General features: G+C 39.2%; 1 protein-coding gene across 2 annotated transcripts in view; it reads right to left on the reverse strand.

Annotated features, from left to right (window-relative positions):
* Positions 1–1,073: 1,073 nt before the first annotated feature.
* The window catches only part of osbpl5 (oxysterol binding protein-like 5), a 32,451-nt gene continuing 13,596 nt past the window's right edge, over positions 1,074–19,928 (reverse strand). Inside the window, exons 1-22 of one of the 2 annotated variants that reach the window (XM_060886368.1) lie at positions 18,290–18,312; positions 13,796–13,952; positions 12,985–13,058; positions 12,069–12,149; positions 11,470–11,571; positions 11,177–11,380; positions 10,869–10,953; positions 8,709–8,871; positions 5,734–5,923; positions 5,358–5,542; positions 5,136–5,217; positions 4,926–5,024; positions 4,711–4,807; positions 4,508–4,606; positions 4,332–4,429; positions 4,142–4,231; positions 3,924–4,060; positions 3,545–3,724; positions 3,295–3,424; positions 3,057–3,171; positions 2,820–2,922; positions 1,074–2,496 (exon numbers count right to left, since the gene is read on the reverse strand). In XM_060886368.1, coding sequence (XP_060742351.1) covers positions 2,367–2,496; positions 2,820–2,922; positions 3,057–3,171; positions 3,295–3,424; positions 3,545–3,724; positions 3,924–4,060; positions 4,142–4,231; positions 4,332–4,429; positions 4,508–4,606; positions 4,711–4,807; positions 4,926–5,024; positions 5,136–5,217; positions 5,358–5,542; positions 5,734–5,923; positions 8,709–8,871; positions 10,869–10,953; positions 11,177–11,380; positions 11,470–11,571; positions 12,069–12,149; positions 12,985–13,058; positions 13,796–13,952; positions 18,290–18,292 — 2,604 coding nt within the window. In that variant the 5' untranslated portion in view covers positions 18,293–18,312 and the 3' untranslated portion in view covers positions 1,074–2,366. Of the gene's footprint in view, positions 2,497–2,819; positions 2,923–3,056; positions 3,172–3,294; positions 3,425–3,544; positions 3,725–3,923; positions 4,061–4,141; positions 4,232–4,331; positions 4,430–4,507; positions 4,607–4,710; positions 4,808–4,925; positions 5,025–5,135; positions 5,218–5,357; positions 5,543–5,733; positions 5,924–8,708; positions 8,872–10,868; positions 10,954–11,176; positions 11,381–11,469; positions 11,572–12,068; positions 12,150–12,984; positions 13,059–13,795; positions 13,953–18,289; positions 18,313–19,928 lie in introns of those variants that run through there. The other variant, XM_060886369.1, reaches the window with a different exon arrangement.

A 19,928-nucleotide genomic window follows, 5' to 3' on the forward strand; every position in this document is an offset into this window, starting at 1 on the left:
TCCAAGAGATCTCACTAAATCTTGAGCACACCAGTGTTTGATCAGGAAACGATCAAAGGGACTTAAATAACATCCCTTGGGTAACACTTTGTTGGTGAACGTTTGGTTTGATTAAACAGCCTATAATCTTACTCACAGACACATAAGTAACCAGTGATGAAAACCTGAAACAAATTGGCTGCAAGCAATCTCACATGAGCTGTCCTCTTATTCACCAACCTGGACACACCTGTGTCTGCAAAGTCTAGTGTAACACAGGTAAAACCACAAAACCACCCTCTACTGTTGTCTTCTAGGCTAATTATAGTTCCTAAGGGTTCTTTGCTTCAAGTCTTGCATCTCTGGTTATTTTGAGGGAGGAACGACACAGGATGGTGGGAACATGGCTAAGCTGCTGTCATGGTTTCTCACATGCAGTGCATTGCGTTGTTTCTTGTCTGAGAGAATTTGTACTTCTTGTCCACAACCCCACACACACTACTCATACTGTACTACATTGCTAATGATACACACACACATACAGCACACTTCTATTTGACTAAAATTGTCCCGTGATAATACATTTTAATTCTTTCTTTCAAGATTGTTAAGTTTAGTCAGGTCACTGTTGGGTTTCTGTGTCTAGAGTAGTATTAGGACTCTTTAGCTGCTAGTGAACAGGGCAATGTGATAGGGAAGGGATGCGAGCTCCATGTTGGGCAAATAATTCACACCTCTTCACAATAACATGTGTACAGAGATAAAAAGGACAGCACAAGTCTTCAGATGGTAAAACACTGTACAAGGTATACAACTGCCACATTTAAATAATAACCTTTTATACTAGTAGACCAAGTGACACTGCGCATTCCTAAAGCCCTGTGTGTTTACTTCATATGAGCCATTAACCAGCACTGAGGAGTGCGACATGACAAATAAATTCATTGCTGAACCCAGGCACAACAAAACAGGTGGAAATTCCACTGTTTGGACCCTGATAAAATTAAATCTCAGAACGGTGCTGCCCTCTTGTGGTGATAAAAGAAATAAACCTGTGATCCAAGTCAAAGATGTAAAAAGACAGATGAAGACAGTCAAAGTTGAAAAGTTTACTGTAGTGCTGCAATATGTAATAAGTAATGACATTCAGTGAGCTATTGGTATTTTTCTCCAATTAGAACAGTTTTACAGACTGCCATAAGATGTAAAAAAAAAAAAAAGAAAAAGATAGCCATTTGTCTCTCCACTCCTGCATTTACAGAGCCTTATGATGACTTGAGGCGTGTGTTTTTTGAACAAGCGTGCTAAACTTGCATTAGCTACAATGAAAAATTTGTGTGCGCAAAGTCAAATCACAACAGTGCTCTACAGTTTATCTGGTGTATTTACACTACAGGCAGACGAGAGAACAGCTAGCCATCTATAAATCCCTGTCTCACCGTTCCACTTCTTTTTGCGGAAGAACAATGACCATATTGCTCCCAGAAAACCTGAATGAGTGATGCATAATTTTTTAAAATAGCATGATTACAAAAAAAAGGAAGAATCTAATAAATACATTCTTGATTTCATTTAAAATGGCATTGTGTTCCAAACAAATATATACACACACACTACATACCTACCCTCATCGTATTCCTTATAAAAGGCTTCATTGAAATTCATTGAAAAGGCCAATCTAAGCCAACAACATACCAGTACCAACCCAAATGCTACATCAGCCTCATGGATCTGTATTCTGGACTATGGCTGATTGTTTATCTAAGTTTCATTAGGATGTGAAGCATTTATTCATTTCCTTGTCCCTACAATTTATCGTTTGGCAACAGTGCATTTTCTAAGCGTAAGGTACAGAAACAAACATGTAAACACAATTTAACAAATGAGGAATACTGTTTTGGTAAAATGATTATTTTAAGCAGAGTCATATTGTTCAGACATTAACACAAATGCATGCAGAATTGCACTGATGGATGTTCTTTCACAGACTATTCTTCTGTTTTGACTTTTCTATTTGGCTTCAGTATTAAGGCCCATCTTAATGGAGTGGGAAACAAACTCATTCACACATCTGCATCTCACAAGAAATCATTCATATCATTGCTCTCACACGCCAAAGCTGCCCATGGAGCCTAGATGTGTCCAACAAACAACAAAATTGAAAACCGTTATGACAGAAGTTACACGTCCATAAGCAATAGTACACTTTTCCCCTCCATCTTTCATTGGTTAAAAAGAGTCTTGCGCTCTGCATGTCTGAAGTGCTGAGTGCCTGGAGATAGTCAGTGGGACCCTCAGGATTGTGTAGTGTTGGGAGTTTATTACTGTGTTTATTGCTAGGCAACTGTTGTAATGTGATGGTCTCAGAACAACTAGATGATGGTCCCTCAGCTGAAGACGTAGTTGATGAGGAGTTGAAAGAGCATCAGGACAAAAAGAAAAAGGCAATGCCGAAAGCTCAGATGCAGACTCTGCTCTGTCCGTCGCATCAACTCACGACTCAACACACTCAGATTTCTAAACACACAAAGGGGAACAGAGAGAGTAATTATTAGTCGAGCAGAAAAAAACATTTTATTTTATTGCCTGAATGCATCACACAATGATCAGATTATAGTATTCCTTTGGATTTAACGGTATGGCCTGTAATTGTTTAAAAAGAATCTACTGCAATATTGTAGTATATTCTTCTTCTTCTTAGGGATAGGAACATTTAAAATTTTGCCACAAACTGCCCCTTTCAATAAGTTTGGGTTTTTGAAAAACAAAATTTTTGAACAGTTATCCAATGATACCCAAACACCTGAGGTTTTTTCACAAGCTGTAAGTGTGATACTCACCTCTGAATGTCCTGCTGTGATTTCTGTATAGATGCTATAGAAGTCTCTATTTGTGCAAGGTCCTTCATTTCCTTATTACATCTGGCACACTGGCTGCCAAAACCTAAAGACACAACCCAGTGAATCTTTAACACAATAATTTAACACTACTACTATTATTATTATTATTACTACATTTACAAATAGTAAGATATTAGAGGTCTTTAGAATTGATATATAACGATGTGTTGGGCTTACCTTCATTATCAGAGGATTCATGTGTTGGCTCTGGAGTGCTGCTGCTGCTTTCTGTGTTCTGACTACAGCTGGATGGCTGGCTACTTGACTTCCTGTGCTTTCCATGAACCTGGGCCTACACAAACACAAAAACATACACTCAATGGGACATATACAGGCATAGTAGAAGCTCATAGTAGAAGTGGTGTTTTTTTTTAGCAAATTCCCAAAATGCAAGTTCTCAAAAAGCCAATCTGACCTTCTGCTGGCTGCTCCAGTTCTGGCTGTAGGTGAAGCCGTTGTGCTGACGCCGGGGCTTTTCTTTGGTCTGAACGATGCCGTCTTTCTCAAACTGAACCAGGCAGCAGTCAGGATCCCATGGCTTAGGGCTGGGTGGAAGAACAGAAACACAGAGCATGATACAAAATAGATGATAGTGTTTTTTGGGGGGTTTTTTGGTTTTCAAAGCTGTGGCTTTCTGTGTAATGAATGGACTGGTAGGTGCATACTCCATGTATTTGTAGTTCCACTCGTTGGTGATGGGGTTCAGTGTGAAAAGGTGTGGGTTCCAGGGCCGGTCTCCTCTTTGCCGTGCCTCCTGCCTCTGTGCTTCCTCAAGAATAAACTTCTCCTGTGTAGCTTTGTTCTGGTCCTTGGCATTAATGGCACTGGTCACGTGCTGCCATAACCTGAGACAAAAAGCAAACTCACTGCAACGGCTACTGTCTGTATGATGCGTATTAGAAGATTCTGATATCATCATTGCTTGTTCTTAAGCTTTCAATAGATGCTTTAAAAAAATCTAAACAATGCTTTGTAAAAACCTATTCTTTACATATTTTATCGGTTTAAAAAACTTTCTTAGAATTCCCATAAGCATAAGCTTACCGCTCCGATTCAAAGGCTCCCTGCTGATCAAACTGCACCACCTGCCTCTTCAGTCGCTGACTGCGTACATCAGGTGTGGGGTTCCACAACACCTCTTGGTGGCCAGTCTTCTTCTCACAGAGAAGCACCTCACCATCCTGCCAAAAGACATGTATTACACACTTCATGCACCAGGAGAAGACAAACTTTATACATGTATCTGGAGTTTGTATTTATACCCAGTGCCCTTCCACTGTGGCCCACACATCCTCTCCCAGACGGATCTTTCCAGAAACCTGGTTAACGTTATATGAGCTGCCGAGGAAAGGCTGATGAGAAAAGGCAAGAGATTGATCAAGCATGCGTGTCTTGAAAAAAAAAAAAATAGCAAATGACAGTTTATGAAGACAAGTAAGGAGTATTTGGTACCTTTAATTTGAATTCAAGTTCAGAAGAATACTTTGTTTTTTCACACTCAATAGTGATCTTTCCTCCGAGCTCCAGAGTCATTGTACCATACAGAATGCCTAGAAATAAAGCAGTCAAATTTGTAGAACATTCCAACCTTAAAGAAACTGAGCATGTATATTTAATAATATCAGTACCTTTACAGTGAGCATATGGCATTGTTATGACATATTCCTCATCACGGTTTAGAAACAATAGTCTGGCCTTCCCATCCAGTATTGCTGACAGAGAGTTCCCTAGAGAGGGAAAAAAATTATTTGAAATTACTGTTGCCCAACTTTTTAAAAAAAAATTTTATTTCACACACAAAAATGCTCACGCTGTAGTAACTCATATCTACCATAGAATTTGGACTTGGCCAGGATGCTACCACTGATGATAAAGCCATCCTTCTGATTGCTCACATAGAAAGCAGAGATAGGAGGGTGATGAGATACCTGTATATGGATAAAGTGTAAAATATTACAAAACCTGTTCTTCTCAAAGCTGTAACCAAATGAAATAATTCATAAGAATATATTATTACTGCTGTAGGTGATATAGGTGAAGTCTCACCTGCTCAGCTATGTAAAAGGTACAACTGTCAGTCTGCGGGTGCAGCCAACAGCAACGGAATGTTTCCCCGAGAATGGGGTTGTATGGTTTTTTCAGACCCTGGAATTATGCACGCACGCATACACACACATGTACACTTCCGTTATAGAGTTCAAGATCAGTTACCAACGAAATATTCTCAAGCAACAGGTCTACAAGTGAAGACCTTACCTTAGGTTTTTTGTAAAAGCCTGACAAGTACCAGCGCAGGACCTGCTTCATCCTACAGTATGGGCTTTCCTCTGTGACTGCCCTAAAACCAAGAAAAAAACTATTTAGATTTCTAAATAGGAATATTATGCTGTTATATAAAGTTATATACATACTAAGTATGTATAACATATCTAGCATCAAGAGGACAGAGGTATAACAGTCAGAGAAATAAAGACTCACTGGGACAGCAGGTTGGCGTGATAGTAATAGTCAGACAGTTTGTCCAGGAAAGAGCGTGCCTCCAGGATGAAGGTAGGCAAGACTACTTTGGACAGGTCCATGCCAGGCCTCAGCTGCTTCAGCAACATCCAGATTAACCCTTTATTCTCGTCTGACACTGTCTCCACCTGAGATGCTTCACCAGCCTACAGGAACAGTAGATCTTTACTGCTCTAGTTTTGTGGCCAATATAAACATGTCATTCTAGTGCCTGGTAAGGACCCAACATGCCTCTGGTGTTACTAACACACTGTGTGTTATACTCGATGCACTGTAGAACTCCTCAGAGACAACTACACAGTACAACAGTGTATGTATTTAACCTGTGTGTACTCACCTCTCCCATCTCCTCATGGCCTTGTTCAACATACTCTGTTGCTTGGAGGCAGGGCAAAGGGTCATCTGATTGGTCCATATCGCTCTCCTCAGTCCCACCATTGTCATTGGCTGCATTATCCGAGTCTTCATGGGCCTCTCTCTCGGATTCATTCTCTATCTGGCTGTTTTCAAGCATTGAGTCATTCAGCCTAAAAGAAAAAGAAACTGCTTCAGCCATGATTATAAATCTAATTAATTTAGTCAAACATGACTTTTTGGCCCCTTAGCAGATGCTAAAATCTATAGAGCAAGCAACCTACATTATGATTTTGTCATTAGCATAAATGCTGTGTTCTCATCTGCTTATTGCAATTACAGCCAATCTAAATTATAAGCATTTTAAGCAGTACAGGCAAAGCAGTCTTGTAGGTACTGTAAATGACCCAGTACATGAGTAATAGTAATACCACAGCTCAATAGAAACCTGCGTTGTCTGCGTACCCAAGAGCGCTGCAGTCATGTAGGTAAAAATGTTACATCACACAGTCCAAGTCAGCCCAGTTTCCTAAGCAATTACACCAATCTTCACCTTCATGATTAATGTCAGTGTCACCAGGACCAGTGATGGCACAAGATAAACATAACGTCTGGAATCCCTTAGTGGTCATCTAAAGCATCTGACATAACAATGGCACACCCGCACGCACACACGCACGCACACAGGCACGCACATACACACGCACGCACAACTGGAAGACAAGTATTCCCAGTACAGGAATGTGCTTAGAATGCTGGCTGGAAAATGAAAAAACTGACTGTTTTTAATGATGACATGCCTCGAATCCATCCGTTAGCAATAACCAGTAAAGTCACAGCAGTCATCTGTAGTGTTAGCAGTGGCTCAGACACACAATGAGAGACCGTCTCATCTCACTTTGTCCAGCACACACAGACAGACAACCACACACACACACACAGACAACCACACAGACACACACAGACACACACAGAGTAATAAAGGAACAAAACATACAGGAATAAGCGGCACTCATACAGGAATAACCCGCTAATGACTTTCTGTCTAAGAAAAGGAAATTAGGCACTGTAAACATTAATCAACTTCTCCTACCTCACAGGCAAAAGCAGCTACAGTTAAAAGGGAAAAAAGTCCAATTGACTGCTGTTGACAATGTTTTTTCCTCTTTAAAAGACAATCGAATAAAAAGCTGGTTCACAGGAGCTGTTTTTCCTGCCATACAGGCTTGCTTGCTGTGTGTGTGTGCACGCCTGTCTGTCTGTCAGTGTGTCTCCCTGATGACGGCTCTCTTGGGGTGGTATTGACTTCATATTCTCCTTGCTGCTTCCTGCTTTGCCGTGTCACGTGAAACACTAAGGCAAATCTGATTGGCCAGGAAACATATCATGGCTGTAAAAAAGCTAAAATGACCAACAGGCCATTTGTATAGAGGTGGTGAAAGAGGCGGGGTACAGATTTGTGCTGCCAGATGGAGAACACCAGTGGTTTACTGCATACTGTGAGCAATAATAATAATACACACACAGTGGTTTTACTACATATGGTTCAGTTTCACTGACATATGCATTACTGTAAACAATGTTAATCCTAACCTGCCCTGAATAGTTCAAAAGTGTGTCTCAATAGACTTATGTCGGTCTTCTCAAAGTGAAGCACATCATCTTAAATATTCAAATGGTTGTTTTTTTGCATTCAAACATGTAAATATTATGAAAATTATGGAATTGGTCTCAGACAGTGAAATTCATTCAGACCGGTGTTATGCCGGCTCTGCCTTAGATATATCAAGTGCCTGATTTAGCAACTGTTCCGCTTTTCTTGTTTTATGAACAGAACTAAATCTAGTTTCTTAGGAATACTATACGGACGTATATTCTGTGACTTATGTTAACATATAATGCCTCAGTATAGGAGTTATAAAGTCAGGATTTGGGACAGAAAGCCAAAACAGGCACAGCGCACAGCACACACTAGTGCTCTGACAGATTAATGTCTGAAAATCTACAGAACAGCCCGGGCTAAAATATTGTAGACAAAGCTTTAAAAACTGGGAATATTGTGTATACTACACTAACATAAAATAGATTATCCAAACTAAACTGAATGATGAATTATAGAATTAAACGTTTATGGCAAAATGGCAATTTTTTGACCTCAGGGAACTAAAAGACACCTCACATTAAGCAAACATGGCATCACTTCCAGACAAGCATTTCAGACAGACTTGGGAAAGTAAGGCAAATGTCAAGTAACTTCTTGGTCATGGTTTGTTAGGACACAGTTCATACCACCACTTGCAATATGACTGACAATATGATGAAGAGTATTTCACAACACAGACTGCACTTGTTTTCGCTCCCCCCCCACTCGGAGGTGTAAGACGATAAAGAAATCCATAGAAACCGAGTGAAATCTCATAAATACACTTTTCATATGTTGTCCATTTTATTTAAAATATGTTATTACTTTATAATAATCATTTCACTGTCCACATTGTTTACTGTCCAACTCTTGTTCTGTAATTATATCTGACTATAGAGAAAATAGGCTCAGTAATGAAAACTTGAAAGCAACCATGATTTAGCAACTTGAGTTCTTGTTCTTACAGGAATATATCTTACTAACAGAGGTACATTTATTCAGGAACTAAGGAGGTAATAAGCAACTGGTGAATGTATTCAGTAAACAGCAGGGTTTGCTCAGCTTGGCTGTGAAGCAGATGTAGTTGTCTGTGGGACTTTCTGGAGACTGGAGACAAAAGAATCTAGTAGCTATCAAGCTAGACTGATAGGATTTAACAGATCTTAAGCCTCCACTAAGGATCCAATGAGAATGTCAAGCAAGTTAAGAACTTTTCTTGGACCATCACTGATCCGTAAGAGTGACGAGTGAATTGGATGTCTTGGGGTGGTGTGTGTGTGTGTGTGTGTGTGTGTGTGTGTGAATCCATCACTCACTGTAGCAGTTCCTGGTCACTCAGGGCAGTGGACTGCAGGAGCTGGAGAATATGGGAGGACTCAGAGGAGCTGCTCAGGTCCCCGTCCTTACAGCTCTTAGCAGTCAACTTATACAGGCTGGAACAACTGAGTGCCAACTCCAACGCATCCATCCAGCAACGGCCTGAGCATATGAGAGATAAGGTCAGGTCTAACCATAACAAATGTAGCACTCTGTTTAATTATTTATCAAGTTTATAGAAACTGTGTAGCTATGCAGGATTAGGAAACATTCTCCACTATCAGGGTTTATATAGTGATGGTTTAACAGCATGTCTAATCATCTATTTAGCATAATATGTCACATAACTTTGCCATCAATCAGAGTTTCAGTGAGGATGAGTATAAAACAGTGAGCTTTATTTCTGTCAAGTTGAATAATGTCCTTAAAACCTCAAAAAAGAAAAGAAAAAGAAAAACATGAGGAAGAAATCTACAAAGGAATGAGACTCAAAAGGGACGTTAAACTTTACAGGGAAATAATGTGCAATTATAAATAATTTCCCTTCTGCAGATGTTTACTACAGAGTATGAGATGATCCAATGAAGGCAGGGTGACACTTGGGCATAGGTTATTTTGGGGAAAACTGACAAATGCAGAAGCAGGTACAAGATATATTAGCAATAAAGCACTTTTAAGAAAAAACACTGTACTGTTAGTGGACTTTAAGCAAACCTTAATATACCGTATTTTCCGCACTATAAGGCGCATCTAAGAGCCTCAAATTTTCTCAAAAATCGGCCGTGCGCCTAATAATCCGGTGCGCCTTATGTGTGCACTGAGTTCCAAAAATCTGTAAAAATGTTGTTGTGCGACTTTGGTAAGCGCTCCGCTTGATTGACTGTCGGACCATTTCCTGCTGACACAGGGACGTAATATGTACGTCCCTACATACGCTGGCAGCGATAAACCAATCAGAGAACATTACGTAATACGTACAGTACGTACGCTTACCTCCACCACGCCTCCGGTAGGTATACTACCGGTATGTTGCAAAACAACATTTCGTCGCTGTCAGGCGGAATCCTCGTATCTCCAAAACCGTTATTTTTCAGGGAATTAAAAAAACGCCGTACCTTATCTGCAGTGCACAGGGTTTAGTCCGTGTTGCAGTGGATTGTCTTGCGCTAAATTCCTGTCCTCAGATGAGCACCAGAACTAGCAGGGGTCAAGATTTTTTTTTCTTTGAGCCCAGTGTTTTGAAGACATTTACCTCAAAAGACATATTGATTCGTTGCGACTCTTCTTGAGAAGAAATATGCCGCGAAGCTCTCCCGCGGAGTGAGGAAGAGGTGGACAGTTGAAGTGTCCAATGGAGTTATGAGATTTGCGCTCAAGCTATTTTAAAGAGTTTAGATTGGTTAATAACTTGTAAAAATAACAGACCCACATGGGGACTGACCAATAGCATCGATATGTGAAAAAATATGAAATTGACCAAATTTGGACATACAAGGTTTCCGCCCGACAGCGACGATTTGTTTCTTCCTAACCATTATGCGCTCCACACTCCAGTCCAGTAGGTGGCGGTAAATGCACCTTAAGTTGGTTTGCCATCCACCAATAAAAATCAGAAGAAGAAAAAGAAGACAACATTTGTTTGTCTAAGGCCCCCCGAAAATGGCACCAGTGAAGAGACATGCCTACGAGGCACAATTCAAACTACAGGCTATCGGTTACGCGGTTGTAAATGGGAATAGAGTGGCTGCGAAAGATTTCAACATCAATGAATCTATGGTTCGGAAGTGGAGGAAGCAAGAAAATGAACTGTGCCAAGTTAAGGAGACACAGTAGATGAGGACTTTGATGGATTTGTGGGAGAAGATTAATTAAAAAATAATGTGTGTGTATTGTTAAATAGTAGAATAACTAAACTCACTGTTTTGCTTCCGTTACCTTTTTTGTAGACCGTAAGTTTTAGCATGCGCCTTATAATACGGTGCGCCTTATGTATGGGTTAAGTACAGAAATAGACCCCGTAATTGAGACTGTGCCTTCTAATTCGGTGTGCTTTATAGTGCGGAAAATACGGTACTTATTATATTGTACACGTTATTTTAGATATATGACTAGAGTGTATGGCCTGAAACATAGTTACATATACATGTATGTGTACTCACCATCAGACTCAGATGCTGCTCTAAAAATCAGGTAACTGCTAGGAAGAGGCTGTGTGATGGAGCCAACTGTCTCTCCTTTAGGGCCCTGGGATTAATTAATTAACTAATTAATTAACTGTATTTCAATTAGAAATACACAGAATAAACCATCAATTTTAATGAGGCATGCATAGACAATTTACATAAAGTGGAAAGCATGGCTCATTTTCAGGATCACCATGCAAGAGTGACATGCATCAGATCAACAGATTCATTTAGATCAACAGATCAACGAATCAGATCAACAGACCAAGACAGCCATGTCTAACCTTCATGGCCCAGATGGACTTCTCAAGCGGGTGGTAAAGTTTGAAGCAGAAGCCATCTTTCTTTGATGGCCGCTCAATCAGTTTGCAGGCATTTAGTATGATCGTTCCCACCCAGTGCTCAGAACTTGGGGTTTTATAGATCAGGAGAACCCCAGGCTTCAGAGCACACCACAGCTTCGTCCAGCTCTTCAGTGTCCCCCGGATCTGATGGGCAAACAGAGTTATCGACATAACTCTATTTATCTGGAAACCTTACTGAAAGAAATCTGAAATGGTTATAAATGTTTCTATACCTTTAACCAGTTAGAAATTATGACCACGCTGGGGTCCTTTAGAGCACTGAATAGTTCTTTGGCTGCCCTCTTCTTTTCCTGTCGATAATTCTTTTTTTGAACCTTTAAAGAAATATTAAAAGACAATGTAATGAGTTAAATATAAATTATAGAAAGACAAAACAACCAACTCCACACAACACAATCACGTTTGCAACAACACCACTAGGGGGAGCCATAGATTCAGACATGGTGCTCTGAAAACTAGAACTCATCTAGAGCTGAGCCATTTCTGTCAGGTCTGTCTAATCTTATCTGCAGGTTTATTTTCTAACCAATCAAAATGAACGGATACCTGATCTGACTGATTCGTGCTCTTACCTGCTTTACAGATATTGAAACTGAACATTGCAGCACATTGAGCGAGGTGAGCAAGAAATAATACCCTTGCTAGTTTGTATTTTGTAGTTAACAGTACAAATCTGAATAATTCATTCCTTATTGTTGTTTCATATTAAACTCGATTCTAGCTAATCCCAAATATTTCAATTGACTTTGCCTTTAAGAAAGCCACCATAAAGTAATGAGGGAAATAAAAAAAGCCTAGAAACACATAATACCTTTAGAGATTCCTTCCTGGCCAGCTTTTCAGTGGGTGAGGAGCTCTCCTTCTCCAAACCTATGAACATCTTTGATTCTGACTACACAAGAAAAATAGAAGATTGAAGCAGTAGTAAGGTATCAGCAACAGAGCAAGCAAACAAGAGAAATAAGATCATACGCCATCTACTGTACCGCCACAGTCCTTCCACTACCACTTACCTCTATGTTTAGACTCACCAGCTCAGTAATTATGTTAGACTGAAAAAGAGGCCATCTTTAACAACAGCATTTTCATTTCAATCTAACCTCAATTGCAGGCAGCTAAATTCAGCAGGTCTGTGCAGTCAGCTGTGGATGTCAGCTGAACCTCTGAGAGCGAGACAAGGAGGCTGACTGCCTCCACTGCCCAAAATTAGCTTCTTAACTACAGAAAGCTTGTGCTTTAATCCTCAAACCTGTTTTTACTCTACACTTATGCAGATGATGTTTATAAATACTGCTTTTAATCTTACCATATCTACAGTGTCTCATCTACTTTAATATGTGGGGACTTCTTATCTGTTGCTCTACAGGAATGGATTTGCTCAGACATTTTATTTTTGTTTGCTCACCTTTTTTTAGACTTACACAATGATACATATCTAGCTGTTATTTCACTTTAGGCAAGTCAGCACCTTAAACATCTATCTAAATCGGATTTGCTGCAACTAACTGAGCTTTAGTTTTGTCAGTGAGCAGGGTAAACATACACAATGACACACACAGCGACTAAATAGCCATCATTTAAATATCCACTGTCTGAAACAGCAATTCAACACAACAACAAGAAGACAGGCTATTAAATATTATTTAAAAAAAAATAAAAAGCTAGTGAATGGAGAGAAATATTTTCAGACACATATAAACTGATGGGAAGAAGGAAGGGTGACTCACAGCACTGCTAGGAGACTGGCCTGGGCTGACCTCATCTCTCGGTAAAGTCAAGCCATTCTTCTCCGACTCACTGCCTACAGAACACGTACACACACACACACACCCGCCTGAGCAAGCACTTCAACTTTATGCATTCAAATTGTGGATAAGGCAAAAATAAATACAAACATTTATAGAAAAAAAAAAAAAACAATAAATAAATAAATAAACACACACACACACACACACACACACACACACACACACACGTATACATACACAAACATACTAATTTTTATTTTTTTATTATTATTTCATAATCATCACATTTCCCAAAGCAAAATATGGATTACAGGTAACAATTAAAATCGGGTCACAGTGATTCCACAAGCAGCCTGATGGGAAATTTAGTGTAGTATAGATTAAATGTAATTATTTTGTTAATCCTCTACTTGTTAAACTTGTATTGAGCTAAACTCATAAAAAATTGAATTGTAAAACATGATAGCAGTGAAGATTGAGACCTAATATCCATCTGTCATGCTGTGCCACTCCACAGAAAGACCTGTCTGCCTTCTATCACATACATGAACTCACAGATATCTGTGATCGGCTAATGTCACAGAAAACACAGCCAATTGTGCTCGCTTGGCTCCCGATGGCAGTGCCATTGTCTGCATTCGTACGTGTGATGATTATGTTAATAAGACCAATGGACAGTAGATTACACATTGGTATGCAAAGCAAGAGTGATTCTCTTAGTGACTCTCTTATTAAAGCGCAATGGTTCTACAAATGCAGCAGCATCACTGAGAACATTAGTGGCGTGTACCTGGGCTGATCGGGTCCACGTCGTTGTCCCCTCCGTATGACAGGTTGCGGCCAAGAGCACGTGGATCTATTTTGGGTGGCATGGTGGCTGTGGGACACAGAGAGAAACGCCGTCGGTACAGGTTCTCCTCCTTCATCCCGTCTGCCAGGCTGTCGGTCTACAGAGAAATTATATGTATTGAAAATTATGTTTCACAAGCATAAAACAGTGGGAATTCAATGCACTTAACTTGGCAACTAGCTCACCATGTATTTATTACCTTACACTGGCTAGTCTGCTCAGTTAGGGCTCTGGGCTACAAAAGTAGAGACTAGAGAGCATACTGTACATAACTGATGCATTTATCCTTTACCCACCCCAGATATGTGTCATTGCTACTATTGCTACCTTATGGCACAACTACAAAATTAAACATGCCAACAGTAAAAAGAAAGCTGACTAAAACAAACAAAAAAACAGAGAGGACAGATTTAAAAACCATCACTCACTGGCTAATCACACTGACTGCTCCTTTTAGTAACATTTCTGTCTGATATGTATCCAGTTATATAGTAATATTTTCTTTCCCTTACTATGATAATAATAAGGGTGTTTATATGACGCAGTATACAGTAAGAACATGGGAATCAAGTTAGTCCAAATCTCATTTCTGCAGTTGGAAGTGTGCTAAAAATAGCCCTGCCTGCTGCAGTGAGAGTCTGAGGAGGTGTGTGTGAGCCTGCAAGTCTTTCAGGTGCAGTGTTACAAAACCCCACTCTGTTTCTCTCTTGCTTTAACTGGCATTGCAGCTCTGACAGCATGTCCGTGCGCGCACACACACACACAAACACACACACACACACAGAGAGAGAGAGAGAGACTGGCAGCCCACAAGGCCATCTGCAGGTCAAGAACACTGCCGGAGGAGGGTACAAGACAGACAACAGAGGTTTGATTGGCTCAACATCTGGTTGTCATTTGTTAAGATGATTACAAGGCTCTTAGTAGAAGGGCAGTGGAAAAAAAAACACCCCAGACTAAACAAATACAGCATGCAAAAACGGCAAAACTAACAAAGCAACGTTACGTAAAAAGACGTGTGCTGGCCATGCTGCAATAGTCCCTTATGTCAGCTGCTCTACATAATGCGAGCTGGAGTTGTGTGTATGTGTGTATATGTGTATGTTTTATTATTTAAAGCAAAACCAACATAACTGTAGTTTGTACCAGTATGATATACATCAGTCAAAATTCTACTTAGAGCTAAAGTTAATATACATGATATGCAAGTTAATATTTTCTGTGCATAAATAAGAGATTAATATTAACCATGTTGCTTGCATGTCAGCATGTAATCTAGTAGCACTAGCTGGCAGTCACATGTATATCTAACCTTTCATTTCTCAGGACAGACATACTTGAGTAGTCTTTTTCCAGGACCTGGTAAATAAATGTTAGAGATATAATACAGTGCTGACAGATCAGTGGTCATCACTAGGCACTACACCCACTACACTTGTCCTTTAGTGACCCCTTAATAGTGATATAAACCACTTGCACCAACTCCCCTTACACACATCTCATGGAAAAAACAGGTTCATCGAAGCAGATGACGTTTAGTCAGTTACCATTTAACAAAGCCGGTGCTGAGACCGCAATCGGGGAGCTGCGCTTATCCTGATGCTAACAGCTGGCTGGGTTCTGACCGAAAGGTTGAAGAAGTCTGTTAAACGTCTGGAATTATATAAACGCTGCACATAAGTAATTAAAGAATGATTTAAACGCACTTATGTTTAAGTGTCATTCCCCCTTTTAACTGGAGCTAGTCTTAAAAATTTATTTCTGAGATACTAAAAAACACCATGCCATGTCTCCATGCCAGCATGAACAATTGATGCATTTTTAACTCTTTGTGACAGACCAAACACAGCTCTTTGCTTTGAATGCCATCATCATTCATATAACTTGTAGGTCTGTCAACTTTTTGTTTGTTTATTTGTATCTGCATAAACCACATCACCGTCAAGATTTATTTATCAAATGTGCATTCACAGACTGTGCATAAAATGCTGATAAATAGACGATACAGGCAATACAGCAATGAGTATAAAGTAATAGATAGTGCAAGACATGATGTGGTCAAGGATGTTAATATTGCAGCGTTTTTCTACAAATGCATCCAAATTGACAAATGCACTGTTAAAATAGATGCATCCCTAATTATTAATAGCGATATAGGGATATATTCGTAAAAATGTTTTCAAAAATCACTCTTGCAGCTGCATCAGTCCCTTAATTGTTCCTAAATTTAAAGCACATCCAACTGCCTCTTGGGAAGATCCACTGGAGAAAAACATTCCCAATGAATCATCAAACACAGTGTGACGGCACAGGGAGTGTCTATAGGAATCCAGCTTCCGGTTTGGCATATAAGCTTGACCCTGCTTACCGCCGGCTTTATGAACTGCCTTAAATTTTCTCTCATTGTATCTACAGACTGATCAGCTGCTCCTGGCAATGCCATGATGGGCAACCACACTCGAAACTCGCCGGATGACCTACATGACGTGCCTTTTCTATTCTGAGCAGGCACAAGACCATTTAAGTATTTGTATATGCAATATGAACTGAAGCCAAGTCACATGGAAGTCAGTCAAGCTCAGTTAAGGCGAGTTAAAGAATCAGTTACAGACAGTGACCTTAAAGTTAGATGATAAACAGAAAACCAAGGACGTAGCTTTTTGAGTCTTCAAGCAATGTTAGAAATTAAGTGGGTCAAACTACCTAGTAATCATAGTCAAGAAACTACTATTAAAAAAAAAAATAAAAATATGACAACAGGAGAACTTGATTCATTCTTTTAGGAACAGAGAGTTTATATCATACTTGATTAGGAACAGCTAAAGTGTATTCCAGGTCTTTTTTGGAGGTCATTTTGTGCCTTGTAATTGTTGCGTGCTACTGTCTTAACTCCCATTGGTAGTCGCCGCACCAAGTCGTACCACATTTGCATAAAGTTAAACTTGTTTCAGCTTTTTTGCTTCACTGGACACACCCACAGCAAGTCGCTAAAGGTTGCTGTCACGTAGCATATAGGATACGAGAACATTGACTGGCCACTTTAATAGGAACACCTTTACAACTGCTCATTTATGCAAAGATACAAAGTGTTTCAATTAATGTAATGTTCTCAAGAATCCGAGGCTACAGTGTACGCAGATTAAAAAACAACCAAGCAATGTTTTTATCCAATCTTTAACTGTCCAGTTTTGGCATGTAGAGAAGCCATTATTGCAGTAGCTAAACATTATCTTCAGTTAATAGCAAACGTGTGTATATTCATGGGACAAAACGATGACCAATTTAAGTGTGTCTTCTTGCAGTCGTGGAAATAAATCATATGATAAGTAATCTTTATAACAGTGAAAATGATGTCTAATAAATGATATGTTGTAAAGATGCTACTCCTATGTCCCAATTCTCTACCTATCTGTACTTAGTGTCCGAGATCAGAATTAATGTGTGTGTAAATAGTCGGCAACATTATCTTCCATTACATGATGAGGCAGTATGTCCCGGTAGTTGCATACTCTTTTGTGACATGCTCAAATGTATATATATATATATATATATTTGTCTTCACAAACACAACACATACTTTTAGTACATAGTATAGGTAATTGTTTTGTAAGTGAATTGGGATGCAGCATATGTCTGCAAAACCATCTCCATCACCTTTGTGCATTCTTTGTGCAGCTTTTGGATTCTGTCTACTAGAATATTTTTATGAGTTATGCGCTCAGTTGTGCATAACAGAGGCAGTGGTCTCATTTCTGGAACTTGTTTTAAAGGTGCTTTTATAAGGCTGAGCTCACAGGGTTCACAGCAAGCTCCTGGTGCTCAGCAGAGATATCATTGTGAGATTAGGTGGAAATAAGAGTGTGCGTTTGTTTTTGAAGACTAACCCTTATTTACCCAAGTTGCACAACCATTAAAAAGTAAACATGCCCTGCATTTAGGAAACCCGAGAAGACCAAAACAAAGCCTGGTTTAATATTCGACTACAGGAGATAATAGTGCCCTGAAGTAGGCACCAACCAGCCACTAAAAATTCATAGCATGAACAGTCATCCAGAACAGAGATTTATCCAAATAATACATCAAAATCTCAGGGTGCACCTTTTCCTATTAATTGTTCTCAGTAGGTTACAAACAATAGTCATGATTCACATTTAACCTTACAGGAAGAATGCACCCAGAAACATACTAAATATACTCTGAAATATCGGTGATATAAATAATTGAACAATTCTAGTGTTAATTTGTAGGTTGGTGGGGTATCTTCAATATTTCTTTGAGAAGACTATTGGCTATAAGTGCTGAAAGATGCACAGGAAGGCATTATAGATATTTAAAAAAAAAACAAAAAAACATTAATAACCTCAGACATAATTTACAAGTAATGGTAACATTTTGCTGATAAAAAAACAAAAGAGCAAGAGCTTATTTTCTTACCATTTTCCAGCCTAATACAGCATAGAGTTTCGGAGACAGCAAACACTGGACTCAAAGTTCCAGGATGCAATGCACTGAACAAAGCTGCGCTAAAGTCTGCACATTTACGGCAAAGACTTGGCTACATCATCGAGATGACGAGCACAGTGGCTTAGACGGTGGTATTAGTACGAGACCTAAATCTTTGTAACCTGATCTGTTTGGGCAGAGTGTACAGATGAAAATTTGTTTGTTGGGTGTTTCATTTTATTGCCATATCAGCTCAAATTGATATTTCATGGAAAATACAGATAATAATCATTCAGTCAAAATCAGGTTATAAAAAAATGTATATTTACAACATAAACATACAACTCTATGAAAGACGTGTTAGTGTAATCTTTTAAAGTTTGTCTTGCTATAAACTGTCGTATTAGAACTTCAAATAAATTGTTCTTCTGCATTCTTCCCATTCTGCTAGCCATTTGTCTATACACATGAGGAGGAAAGAGAGCTGGACAGAATAAAGGACTAAAGTGCTGCTGCATTGCTTTATTGCTCCATTTAGGTAGAAACCTTACAAAAGTAGAGACATATATATATATATATATATATATATATATATATATATATATATATATATATATATATATATATATATATATATATAAAGAATTGTATTGCAAAATACATCTTGGCTCCACTGAAGACCAGGTGTTAATTATAGAGATTAATGAGCAAGGTGTTCCGGGTGGATTTTTGCTTTAATGATTCAGGCAGGCCAGAGCAAGCGAAGACAAGACCAATTCTTTTAACAGGTGACTAATGCAGACACTCAAAGTTCTTCATCTCGAGTGGGTATTAAGTGCTGTGTTTGTGTGCAAGCATAAATTGAGAGCCTAGAATAGAGAAACTTTTCCAACAAATAAGAAAGGGGGCTCTGGAAAGGAGAGGGAAATGCTATATCGGGTCTTTTTTCTTGCTGAAACTGTAGTATGATGAATGGAAGAATGGCTCTCTCAGTATGAACCAGAAGCAGGAATTGCATTATCATCAGTGCAAGGTTACACCTGAAGAACTTTATGCTTAGAAGATTACCTTTATATTCTTTTTACCTTTGACCTGTACACTAACACAAATGAAGCACTTTTGGGCCATTATTCCAAAATGCAAATTCTCAAAGATCCCTGATGCCCAAGAAAGTGCAGGTGTGGAGCAGGAGACTGGATAGGTGCTGTGAAGAAGAACGAGTGTTCGGGAAGATTCTCAGCAATTGTTTTTAATATTTACTATGTATAGTAACTTTTGTAGTGGGCATTTCAATCAGAAAAGAATGAAAAGCACCACAAGGGAAGTCCATTGTACCTTGGTTTAATATTCACATCTGTAAAGGTTCAAAATTAAGTTAACTGTCATATAGGTATTTAAATGGCTGTTTTAAAGAAATGTGGATCTAGATTTTATCCCAGAGGCAACACTCGCAAAGTAAGTTTCTCTGATAAAGTATAAGGAGGAAACATTGAGAGAAACCAGAATCAACAGGGAGCACATGCTCTCTTAATGCCCCTTTTCTACCAAGGCAGTTTGAGTGCTGGTTCAGAGCCAGAGCCTAATTTAAAATCAGTTCTTTCTTTTTCGACACCCAAAGCACCGGCTCTGA

This window comes from Tachysurus vachellii, chromosome 14 (genome assembly GCF_030014155.1).
Source record: "Tachysurus vachellii isolate PV-2020 chromosome 14, HZAU_Pvac_v1, whole genome shotgun sequence".
NCBI classification, from domain to species: Eukaryota; Metazoa; Chordata; class Actinopteri; order Siluriformes; family Bagridae; genus Tachysurus; species Tachysurus vachellii.